The 12,954-nt window shown below is 35.7% G+C and overlaps 1 protein-coding gene across 2 annotated transcripts; it reads right to left on the minus strand.

Annotated features, from left to right (window-relative positions):
* Positions 1-1,847: 1,847 nt before the first annotated feature.
* On the minus strand, positions 1,848-12,951 carry LRRC42 (leucine rich repeat containing 42). Of its 2 annotated transcripts, none has more exons than XM_032219073.1 (8): positions 12,728-12,951; positions 11,692-12,170; positions 10,281-10,412; positions 7,521-7,639; positions 4,086-4,174; positions 3,321-3,434; positions 2,499-2,583; positions 1,848-2,125 (listed from the first exon to the last, which is right to left on the minus strand). In XM_032219073.1, exons 2-8 carry the CDS (start codon positions 12,153-12,155, stop codon positions 1,872-1,874), a joined length of 1,257 nt encoding a protein of 418 aa, XP_032074964.1. In that variant the 5' UTR covers positions 12,156-12,170; positions 12,728-12,951; the 3' UTR covers positions 1,848-1,871. The 2 variants fall into 2 exon arrangements, with proteins under 2 accessions (XP_032074964.1, XP_032074965.1); XM_032219074.1 differs by lacking the exon at positions 12,728-12,951 and adding an exon at positions 12,611-12,701.
* Between the last annotated feature and the right edge of the window lie 3 nt (positions 12,952-12,954).

The raw sequence follows: 12,954 nt of genomic DNA on the forward strand, positions 1-12,954 counted from the left end.
GACTATAACCTTGGACAAACTAAAAAAACAATCCACTGAGAACCAGGGTGTTGTGGAATTGCAGTTAATTTTAAAGGGACCTCACAAAGAATGTTTTGGGAAGAATTTTTGGGAAGAAAAATCCTATTACTTGAGTTCATGTGTGTGTATTTTTAATCTTGTAGAAGCCAACTGTCCTCCTTGTGGATCTGAATCTTGGAGTTGTACCCTGGTGGTCTTCCATGATTATTGTACCTGCATTCCTAGAAGTTTTTGCCGAGATGGAATACAACACTGCTTTGACTGGTCTGATGAATACCGCTGTACAAGATAAGCAGAGGATGGACTATAACCTTGGACAAACTAAAAAAACAATCCACTGAGAACCAGGGTGTTGTGGAATTGCAGTTAATTTTAAAGGGACCTCACAAAGAATGTTTTATTCAGTGTTGTTGCTCTTCACAGCATTTGCCCTGCTTGGTTGCAGGGGCCGTTTGTTTTGCTCTGCATTCACCTAGTTCTCACAGTGAAGCCATTTATCCATGACAGACAAGAGGATTTTGATTTTCATTCAGTTTGCCACAGAGCCTGACACGGCTGTTTCCGGATCAGCAACTTGCTTACATTCAGTCTTTATAATCTTCAAATCTTGCACAGATGCGCAAGTACCAATAAAAAGCACCTTATTTGTAAATGAGAGGTTATGAACTTTCACCTTATATCAGCTTCCGTTGTTTATGAGAGGAGTGTTTAAATATACAGAACAGCCATGTCTGATATTTAGATAGCAGGCCAGGAGAGGAGTGATACTAGCTAGAAAAAGTCAGGGAAAGAAATCACATAATTATATGCAAAGAAAAGGCTGCCAAATTTATGAATACCTCATGCCACATTCCTAAATATTTGAGATTCTTTTCACAGCAATTATTTTAATACAGGTAATTCTCAGTTCAGTTCATTTAGTGACCAAAATTACAACAGTACTGAAAAAAGTGACAGTTTTTCGCACTTACGACTATTGTAGTATTCTCATGGTCACATGATCAAAATTCAGATGCTTGTTAACCGATTCATATTTACAACAGTTGCCATGTCCTGGGGTCAGCTTTTGCAAACTTCTGACAAGCAAAGTAAATGGGTAAGCCAGATCCACTTAACTATCATGCTACTATAAACTTAGACCCTCAAGACTCTTCCTGATTGTTCTGGGTGCTGCTTTTATTCACCTGTAAGCCAAAATTGCTAAACTCTGGCAGGGAACCTATTTTTATACTACAAATGTGTGTTTGCATGCCTCATTTAGTGAAGAGAATAAAGCCACCCTTCATGTATTTGGATGTGCTTGGCCTGGCCAGGACAATTTGTAATGTGGAAAGGTTAAACTTAGTTGGCAAGCTCCGAATTTTAAAACCTGAAACTGCACATGCAATCTTGTATTACTCCCCCCCCCCCAAAAAAAAGTAAAAATATATATTTTTGAACATCACAATTTACATAAACAGTTCAACCATAACACTTTTCAACCCTTTTGTTTACTGTATCATATTTAATTTCTTGTGGCGAAGTCTTGCCCTGTTTCTTCAGATACAACACACAAGAATGACTTGCATGAATTAAGACGCCCAACAAAAATCAACACTAGGGGAAAAAATGAATCATAGCTAGTATCATTTCCATCAGTTTCTCAGTGAATCCTCCTTATGTTTACCCAAACATGGTAAAGTGTTCATTTATTGTATGTATAGAAGTATAGCAAGTGTTTCATTTTCTTTACAGTGGTTTAAAGTTGATTTCTTTCCAGTCCATCAACTGCAAAAATAGAATGCACCATTTATTTTCCAAGAGAGACAAAGATGAACATCAGCCAATTAAGTTTGAAATGTTCACTTTATTCAATAAGAGTTTAGCAGGTCCCATTCTGTCTGTGAAAAACTAAAGAGTTCTGATTGAAGGGGGTGTTTTTTCTGCTCCGCTGCAATTCTCCTTCTCTTTGGGAGTTCTTCAATCATTTCCATGTCTCTTTGTGGTAAGAGATTATCTGATGTCTCTGTTCTTTCTTTGTAGAACTGCAAGTTCTCAGAATTTTCTCTTTGCTTTCCCTCTAACAGTGATTCTGGAGGTCCTTGTGCTCTGGGTCTTTTTCCATCTGCAAACAACAACAACAACAACAACAAACCCCTCATGAAGTGGCCACAACTGCACTGTTATGTTGTTATGTTTTGGCTAGCAGCATCAAGAAAAGAATATTAACTTATATAGATAAGGCATTTTGAAGGCTTCCAAAATGTTCAAAGGATTACTGCTTTTAATTCTTCTAGTCATTTTAAATGAAGCCTGAGGAAAGGGGGAATCTTATTTCATAAGGAGAGAGCAGTTTTTAAAAATCCATTTCAAGTTAACTGTTACCATCTGTTTCTGTACAAACCCTTTAGCTCACAGCTTCAGTGAGCAAAAATATACCTCGCTTTTTTAAAAAGTAGTTTTAGATTGGAAACAACTGCCTTTATTGAATTACTTACAGAAATGTTGAGCTGCTAGTCTAGATTTTATACTTTCTTTGGAGTTAACTACTTCTAGGACTGTATGTTTCCACTGCAAGATAACCTGAAAAAGTTAATTTCAGTAGTGAGTACACTGATTTCTGTATGACAATCAATCTAAATGCAAAATATATTACTTAATTGTGTATAAATTATGATACTTAGGATGAACAAGTGTCGTTAATGTCAAAACTAAGTGATAGCTAACTGAATTGAAAGAATATGCATTATAATCTCTGTAATAACTATCCTTTACAGTCTTAAACCAAAAATAATAATTCATTTAAAAATACATTTTTTGTTAAATAATCATTGTAAACCTCTCTCAAAGAAGGGCACTAAAATTAATTATATATTATATTACATAATACTTGTAATAGTATACAAAACTATAATTAATATTGGTAGAATATACAGTATATAAAACTTTAATGCATATAAATAACAGAATATTAAGAATGTATTGTATAATTTTTATGCTAAAATAATATATTGTATAAAAACTGAGAAAATGGAACAACATTTAATAACATGTCAAAGGACTGAGTTAGTTCTATATTAATATATTATGTATGTTTCTCCAAATGTTACTCATTTAAATATTTTTTGATTATATAAGCAAAGGTACATTTTTGCACTTCATCATATCTTCTTGCACTTATACTTTATGAGTAAAATATTCAAGCATTAAAAAAGAAAATATGTCTTTGTTATTGATGTCTGACATTTTAAAAATATTCAGACCCACAAATTCATCCTTTTATTATTATTAAAAATGGATATTAGTAATTTAGGAAATACCTGCTCTGCCCATCCTTCTGTTTTGCAGCTGCTATGATCAAATTCTTTCAAAGGGATCTTTGAATGGACTAGTTCTATGAGCATCTGGATTTGATCAATGACTTCTTTTGTGACCTAGCAATAAAGAGGAACCAAATTAGATTGGCTACGTTCGTGTCATATACAATGATGTCTAATGGTTTGGCTTTTCAAAATGTTTAAATTCAGCCTTTTTGTTTGCAAACAATGCTTTGTAGCTTAGTGCAATGAGGTGACCACACTGACTTCATTTATTTATTTTTACTGATTGAAAGAATGCCTAGCTCCAGATGATTCTGGGTGCAAACAAATGATATATATCTAGAGGAACTCAGTAAAACAAAACAAAGTCATAGCAAGCAAAATCTTACAGGGGCTTTCACGCTACTCTGTCCCAAGACCTAGAAACAAGGATTTCACCACCTCATGGAGTATAATCAGGGTGGAATATCATTCCAGAGGGTGCGTACCATGAGGAGCCCCCAACGGAAGACACTGTTTTACAGAAAGGACTCAAAGCACGCTGATTCTGCCAGATCTTATCAGCATGTTTTCTGGCAACATTTAAAACAAATCATGGCTTAAGATTAATATGTGAATCCACCCATTCTATAAAACAAAGAAGTCAATGACAAGACTTATGACAAAACAGAAATGTTGACCTTTTTATATGTGTGAATGTATGGTGTGTGTGTGTAAATATACATGTGCCTAAATCTAGATGTTAAAGTAAACACTTCTTTTTACCCTGAGGCCAGTTCCAGAGAGATCCAAATAGTTCAATTTCTTGAAAGGACGCAGACACCGAACTCCTTTATTTGTGATTCCTGGATTATCTATATAAAAAAACAATACCGCATTAAAATTATACCTGTTATATACTCTAAAGCAGTGGTTCCCAACCTTCCCAATGCCGCAACCCTTTAATACAGTTCTACATGTTGTGGTGACCCCCAACCATAAAATTGGTGTCTCGGTTCCTAAGACCATCAAAAATATGTGTTTTCAGATGGTCTTAGGCGACCCCTGTGAAAGGGTCGTTCGACCCCGAAAGGAGTCCCGGCCCACAGGTTGAGAACCACTGCTCTAAAGGGTGTACAAGAGATAAAGTACCGTATTTTTCAGAGTATAAGACGAACCTTTTTCCCTCAAAAAAGAGGGTGAAAATCTGGGTGCATCTTATACACTGAATACAGCATTTTTGGCCTACCAAAACCCTGCCCCCTTTGCAAAAACGAACCTGCAGAGGATTTTGAAGGCTTGTAGAGTGCTCCTGCCCACTCCAAAAAACAGTCCTTTTTTTTTTTTTTTGCTCTCCCCAGCCCTCAGGAGCACAAAGCTCTGCATGCCCTTTTTTTTCTTTTTGCAAAAAATGAGGTGTGCAGAGGGTTTGGGAGGCCTGCAGAGTGCAAAAAAATGTTTTTTAATTTACCTCTTCAAAATCATGGTGTGTCTTATTCGGTGTGTCTAATAGTCAAAAAAATACGGTAAGACAAAACTACCTAAATGTTTCTTAACTTGACACTTGTTAGAAATACTAAACAATACACCAATTAAGCTATTATTGTTACTTAACTGAAAGGGGTTCAGAAAGCTTCACTTCCTTGCCAAAAAGGACTACATTTTAACAAGTATGGTTACATTAAGAGGCATTTTAGGAATTACAAGAAAATGTAAACTAGCAAACCATGGATTGCCACACATAGGAGCAATAAGATTGAGTAGGATAGGTGCCCTATAGATCCCATCTTTCAAGCATTGTCATGATCAAGGCTTATGAAATGATATCTTCTTGACTGCAGCTCCTCTTCTTTGAAATACTATCTCTTGTGGTTAAATTAGCCTTCATTTTGTTATATTTTAGGAAAGCCATAAAATCTAACATTTTTAGAAAGACTTGGAAGGGGATCTGTGTGTTATTGTTCTGGGTGGCTTTAAGATCTATGTAATATTGTTTGTGCTATGGAAATTATTAATTTGTTACACAGTCTTATTGTTTTAATATTCTTATTGTAAGAAAGGAGTATAAACCACTCGGAGTCCTGTTGGATTAGACTGGCATCTAATTCTGATACAAAACCTGAGAAATATCAAATTTCAGGACAGGCATTTGCACCTTTTCTTTCCCACAAGTAGTCCTCAAATTACGACCACAATTGAGCCCAACATTTATGCTGCTATTGGAGACATTTATTAAGTGAACTTTGCTCCTTTTTTTGTCCTTTCTTGTCACAGTTGTTAAGCAAATATTGTAATGGTTAAGTTAATAACACTGTCATTAAGTGAATCTGACTTTCCCATTGACTTTGGTTGCCAGGTTACAAAAGGTGATCATATGACCCTGGGGCACTGTGACCATCATAAATATGAGTCGGTTGTCAAGCATCTGAATTTTGATCACGTGACCATGGGGATGATACAGCAATCCTAAGTATGAAAAATGGCCATGTCATTTTTTTAGTGTCGTTGTTACTTTGAATGGTCACTAAACAAACAGTTGTAAATCAAGGATTACCTGTATATGAATAAAGATTAGGTATTTGCTATCAAATACTCCTGTTCCACAAAACTCCAGAAAACCTGGATATTGTGCCATCTTGTTTGCTGTATTCAAACTAGGAACCATTTGCTCAAGGAAGTTAGGAACATATAAGCTTAATAGGTTAAATTAAATTAATAACAAATCATTTATTTAACTTGACCACTGAAGTCTTTCAGCAATGTACAGCAGAACACAAAGACGAAATTAAAATTAAAAATAGTAAAAATCTAGGATTTAAACTCTGTTTAAAATAATGTCTTCATTTTGTTAAACGATCAATTTGGCAGTGAATGAATTCTAAAGAAGTAGAACAGCTTCAGAGAAAGATTAACTATGAGCCATTTACAAGATAACCTTGAGAAACCATAAGCAAATCACCTTAATTAACTAAGAGGATCAAATAGAAAGGGATATATACTCATATAAGCCGAACATATCCCAATGAGACTATAAAGTTGAATTACTAGTCCTTTGCCTGGAAACAAATTGGCAGCCAGTATAATGATGTTATCATATGCATAATGGGAAGTCTTTGACCAAGCCATATGCTGTATTTAAATTTCTAAACAAGACATAAAGACATTCCCATGGGAGGGTATTTAGATTAGTCAAGGTGGAGCTAGAAGGAAAAGGGTCAGAAAAAAGGTAGATCCGGATGCACACCCCACACTGTGTTTCTGCTTCTTTTGGAAGTGTCATTTTGTTCAATACAGGGAAATCTCTCTTGCCTACATTCAGTTTCAATTTATTACATCTTTTCTAGCGTTAGATAGTATATTTTGATCCAACACCAGATTACCCTTAACCAATCCATTACCTGAATTCAAATGAGCTATGCCAATTATCTAAGGTGATACAAAGAAATAGATTTTAAATCATCACATGCAGATAATATCCAACATCAGATTATCTGATAATGCCCCTCAACAGTTCATATAAATATTGAAAACCACCAGTGATTGCTATTATGAAACCAACTATTTCCAAACAACACTACCTCAAAGTTTATCTGGAAGAGAACTGGAACAACTAAAGAAAATTGAGATTTAAATAAAAACACACCCAAAGAACTTGAAGTCTTTTGAGTAACCTTCCAAAGTATTCGAATAATCTATTGAGTCTTGATGCTATTCATTTCAAACATGAAGGAGAACATTGCTGATTTTGTAGCAAAAAATAGTAACTTGATTCTCAAAGTTCAGTTAAGGACAGGAAGGTACAGGCAGTCCTTGACTTACGACAATTGAACCCAAATTTTCTGTTGTTAAGCAAGACAGTTGCTGAATTTTGCACCATTTTATCACCTTTCCTGCCACAGTTGTTAAGTGAATCACTGCAGCTTTGAAGTTAATAACAGGATTGTTAAGTGAATTTGGCTTCCCTACTGTCTTTGCTTGTTAAAAGATCGCAAAAAGTGATCCCGTGACCCAGGGACACTGCAATTGTCATAAATACTTGCCAGTTGCCAAGCATCTGAATTTTGCTCACATGACCAATGAAATGCTGCAATGGCCCTAAGGGTAAGAAATGGTCATAAGTCACTTTTTTCAGTGTCCTTGTAACTTCAAATGGTCACTTAATGAATAGTTGCTAGTTGAGGACTATCTGTAATCTGCTCTCTAATCTTAATTTATACTTACAAGACAAATCCAATACTGAGAGATTTTCAAGTCCTCTTTTCATCACTCGAACTCGTGCTGTCATTCTGCGAAGCCCAATATCTGATAAGCAGTTATCTTTCAGGAGAAGGTGAGTTAGACTGAAGTAAAATGTAAAAATTGCAGTTTTTACAGAAATACCTGGAGTAAAATTAATTGTTAAAAAGCATTTCCTGAAAAGTATCAATTATTGTTTCAGGTTTCCTGTCTCATTTTAAGACCAGCGTGAACTTTTTATGTAATCACAATGATCATACATTAATAATATTCACAAAAAGAAAATGTTCTTCAGAAAACACATTTTAATACCTTAAAATTTATTTGTTTCAGAAGTGTATATAATAAACCTGGTTAATTTATTGGGTTAGATTTATTTAATCTAACCCAATTTGTTGTATATGTCTAAAATTGCAAATTTGAAAAAACTTCAAAGAACTGTAAATTAAATAGGTATGACACTATTAATCCAAACTTATGATTTAATTATTTAAACAGGGTTGTAAAAAGCATTTAAAAGAAATGGTCTTTTTGTATCACATGGGTTATAGTACACGTATGACATCGGCATGAAAAAAGTACCTTTCTTTCTTTGAAATATTTAAGCAGTCACATCCTTTTAAGACTCTCTGCTTCAAAAACTGTCCTCAGTTCATGTGCTATACACATACATGTGCATGTCCAGGTAACATTTCTGCATGGGCTATTAGTGAAGAAGTTGGTGAACATGTCTATAGAAACAGCTGTTGTTTGAACTATAGACCAGATTTAGATACTGCACTAAATTATGTTTTGATTAATCTGGTATGTGGAGTAACCTGTAATTGCTGAATTGATACAATATCCCAAATCATAACTCAAACAGCAGTTTCATTACCGCTCAGCAGGAGCTCTATCATCCATCCATCCATCTATCCATCTATCCATCTATCCATCTATCCATCTATCCATCCATCTATCTATCATCTATCTATCTATCATCTATCTATCATCTATCTATCTATCTATCTATCTATCTATCTATCTATCTATCTATCTATCTATCTATCTATCTATCTATCTATCTATCTATTTACAGAGAGATACCAGTCATCTCCCAGCCCTCAAATTTTAAGAGGGTGTATCTCTGTGGCACATGGAGCTGCATCAGTGGGCACGCAAGCCATAGGTATCATGGGTATACCCTCTTAAAATTTCAGAGCTGGGAGATGGAAAGCCTCTGGAGCCTGGGGAGGGTGAAAAACAGAGCTACTGGGCCCACCAGAAGTCGGGAAATGGGCTATTTCTAGCCTCCGGAGGGCCTCCAGGGTGGTGGGGGAGGCCATTTTTACCCTCACCAGGCTCCAAAAGGGGGCACAGCGCGGAGGGCATTAAATTATGGGTGTGGGCACCTGCACATGCGTGTGTGTGTGTGCTTTTGGCACCCAAGGGAAAAAAGGTTTGCCATCACTGGGGTATACAGTAAATTCACATGCTATATGATGCTAAACTGTAATGAAACCTGTTTGATTAATGATTTGGGATATTGTATCAATTCAGCAAACACACACACACACAGCAATATTGTATCAATTCAGCAAACACGTACGCGCACACATATTTTATCTGGTTTTTCTCCTTAATCTATCTATTCTTGTAAAACCAGAAAAATTTAAGTACTTCCTTCTATGGAAGGAAGTGTCTATAGAGATTTTCAATCAACCAGTTAGAATTAAAGAAGCTTCTTGGATGAAAAGCAAAGGGAAAACAATCAAGAAAGTCTAGTTGCCTTTTGGGAAAAGCATCTTTGATTCTTCCTTCTACATTTTTTTCTGCCATGAAGTGCATCTTTAAGAAAGAAGAAAGCACTTATTTATAATGACCTGTATAGAGAGGTAATATACAGTCATAGTCCTCGACTTACAACCAGAAATGAGCCCAAAATTTATGTTGCTAAGCAAGAAGTTATTAAGTGAGTTTTGCTCCATTTTATTTTTCTTACCACACTTGCTAAGTGAATCATTGCTAAGTGAATCATTGCAGTTGTTAAGCTAGTAACATGGTTGGTCAATGAATCTGGCCTCTACATTGACTTTGTTTTTCAGAAGGTTGCAAAAGGGGATCGCGTGACTTTGGGACACTGCAACTGCCATAAATACGAACCAGTTGGCAAGTGTCCAAATTTGGATCATGTAACCATGAGGATGCTGCAATGGTCACTAAGTGTGAAAAGCAGTCAAAAGTCACTTGTTTCTGTGCTGTTGTAACTTTGATTGGTCACTAAATGAATGGTTGTAAGTCAAGGACTACCTGTAGTTGGTAAGGTGTAGGATGTCACCAGAAAGACCCAGAATCAAATCTAGCATGACCCTTAGAAACTCTTTGGGTCCGTGGCTCTGTCTCTCTCTCTCAGCCTAATCTACTTCACAGGGTTGTCACTTCGACGAAAAACAGAGGAGAAAGAAGGGCTATGCATGCCACTTTAAATTCCTGAATGGAAAATGACATATAAATCTAACAAATAAATAAATAGTGGCATTTAGCATGTTCTTTTAGCTAGCACATACAAAACCAACCATTTGAATAAAATTTTTTCCAACAAATGAAATATGTAATAATGTATTCCATTTGTAAGATATGTAACAGGTAAATGAATTTCAGGCTTGTTATAATTAAAACTGGAACTGATTTCAGTTGCCCTAGTTCTTTGAGCAATAAACAAACAAATGAGAATGCTACTTTCTCTCACAATTATTATTACTGTACCTGGACAGACTTTCATTGGTGACATGCTCTAGCAGCTCATGGTCATCTCCAAGTTTACAACAGGACAAATCCAAATATGTCAGACCTTGGAAAGATTTAATTTCTTCAAGTTTTTCAGAGATAATTAGAGAACTGTAAAGAATAAAAACAAAAATGTAAGCTCCTACAACTTAGCGTTGTATTGGGCACTGTCTTCTATTGCTGAAAATTTAATACTACTAATCATCTTTACAAACAAGATTATTTTCTACAATATTTTGTTTGGTTTGGAAAGTAGTTTGGGCCTCATATGTTTTGGGAAAAGTAACCACAGATTTTGTTAATGCCCAGCCTAAGCCACTTCTAATTATGCTCAATTCCATTTCAATATAGTATTGAAAAGAAGTCATGGAGAAATGTGATAGTAAAATCATACAATACAGTCAGGCTCTCAGAAGTAATCTGTCTAACTTCCTGTTTATGCTTGTTCTATTAAAGCAAGGATTATGCTTATTGTTTAAAGCACAACTACCATAAAACCAATTTTCTTTCATTTACAATTTACAAAGCATCTCAACAAAAGTCAAATTTGATGAAGGTACAGCTGGGATCAAAATAGTTAGGTGCAAAACTGCAAGGAGTAAGCCTTAATTCATTTTCTTTAGATGTCAATACAGTTTATTTTCAGTTGACTCTGTTTAAGAAGGTTGTAAGTATTCCTTTACATTTAAAATCTACAGTAATACTATAGAAAATAGGGTATTTTTTGGGGGGTGCGGATACATCAACTTCTATAATTCTCAATGAGCATGAAGTCTTAACACATTTCTGGGGTAAATTAAGTTGAAGAAGGCTACCCTGTATCTTTTGTAAACTTATTTATACGTTTACAACATTATTTCTCATATAAAACAGACACTATAGCAGCACAATTTTAAAAACTAATGATAAAATAATAAGATTAGCTTATAAATATCAAGCCAGTACGATGGGATTCGAACCTGTGCTGTATTACATCTTAGGCAGATGTCTTAACCATTAAGCCACAGGTCCTCCTCCTTATCAGCTGAAGCCAGGGAAGTAGGTATATATTTAGTGTCACAATCCCTGGTATGCCCCAATTATGGGAGGAAGCTAACTGCTTCCATTATCTGTCTATCGGCTCGCCACAAGAGACCATCATGACAGAAACCCAATATTTTTTTTACTGTTGCCTTTGTTACATTTGTGTGGTATTTGTGCTGATAAATAAATAAAGGGAGACTAGTATAGATATATTTCAAACTATTTAGCTCTCATCAGCTAGCCATACCCTTACTGGGATTCGAACCTGTGCTGTATTACATCTTAGGCAGATGTCTTAACCATTAAGCCATATATATATTTCATTAGCGTACAAATATACTACTATTAGCAAACAGTATGCGCTTACCCATTTCTCAAGCATAGTTTCTGAAGCACTAAGCATCCATAAGCATTAGTGAAGGTCTGCAAAGCACAAAGCCCTGTTTTTGATTCCATGAATTTCTGCCTGGCATCTGCAGCATAGAAAAGCTTTTCTGCTATCTGTTCTGGAAAGTCATTCAGAGAATCAACATGATTAATATTGTCAGCAATATAGCTCAGGACTAGGCTGAAGAGAGACTTGGAAGAATAACGAAGACTTCCCTCCTTTGTATAAGTAAAGATAAAATGATCTGTCCTTCCATTGTCATTTTCCTTGTTGACACAAAGCTCAACCGAGAATTCTTTGGAGAACAATCTTGAAGGCCTTGAATTTGGAGTATAATTGATTCCTCTTCCTGCAGCTTGATTTATCATAAACAGCTGACCATTCTCCCGAACGTATACAGGTTCTCCTTCTGGAACATTTTCGGCACCAAGATAGCATGACATCCTGCTTTCAGATTTCTGAAAGAAAAAGTCAAAATGAACAAAGTAAAGTATTAAAGAAGCGGAGTAAATTTCCAAAAGTTATTTCATTTTTGGCTTTTTTCACTTATGCAAAATATTTTTATACATAAATATGTTAATCTTAAACACCCAAGCTGAAGGAGCTTCCCAAAAGCATAGAGATAATTGTATGCCATTATGTCCTTGCAGGAGACAAAAAAAAAATCCATTAACAGCTGTCCTCATTTTAAAATCATAATCTTAAAGCAGTATTTCTCAATCCTGCAATTTTAAGATGTGTGGACTTCAATTCCCAGAATTCCACAGACAGTTTAATTGCTTGCTTGCTGTCTGTGGAATTCTGGGAGTTGAAGTCCACACATCTTAAAAGTTGCCAAGGTTGACAAACACTAGTCTATAAAACAAGATGAATCCAATCCATGAAGAAATGAATATACCTGTTGTCCAGAGGAATTTCTGAATACGCTTACAGCGAATTTGTATGACTACAAAGGAGCAGTTAAGCTTCATTTATTGCCAGTATTTTATTTAACCAGCAAATCCTTTCAACTTACACGCAATATAGCCAGGGTTTGTTTCGATTTCAGCAGGGGAACATTGGAAAGAACCGGCAGAGCAGACTATCCAAAACCACTATGAGGTGCGCAGGTGGGGAATCCACCGCCCCAATCCGGCGCCTCCCCACGAGGGAGGTTTGTGTGAAACCACCCCAGAAAATACAAAAATGTAAAAGAAGAATCACTTGCCCCCACTTTAGACCGCGAGATTAGCGACTGAAAAA

The sequence above is a fragment of the Thamnophis elegans genome, chromosome 5 (genome assembly GCF_009769535.1).
Source record: "Thamnophis elegans isolate rThaEle1 chromosome 5, rThaEle1.pri, whole genome shotgun sequence".
Taxonomy (NCBI): domain Eukaryota; kingdom Metazoa; phylum Chordata; class Lepidosauria; order Squamata; family Colubridae; genus Thamnophis; species Thamnophis elegans.

Coding starts and splice junctions, on each gene's coding strand:
- LRRC42 (XM_032219073.1), bottom strand. CDS start 12,155: ATGTCATGCTATCTTGGTGCCGAAAATGTTCCAGAAGGAGAACCTGTA. Junction 10,413..11,691: donor AAACTATGCTTGAGAAATGG/GTAAGCGCATAC, acceptor TATTCTTTACAG/TTCTCTAATTATCTCTGAAA. Junction 4,175..7,520: donor CTCAGTATTGGATTTGTCTT/GTAAGTATAAAT, acceptor TTTTTTATATAG/ATAATCCAGGAATCACAAAT.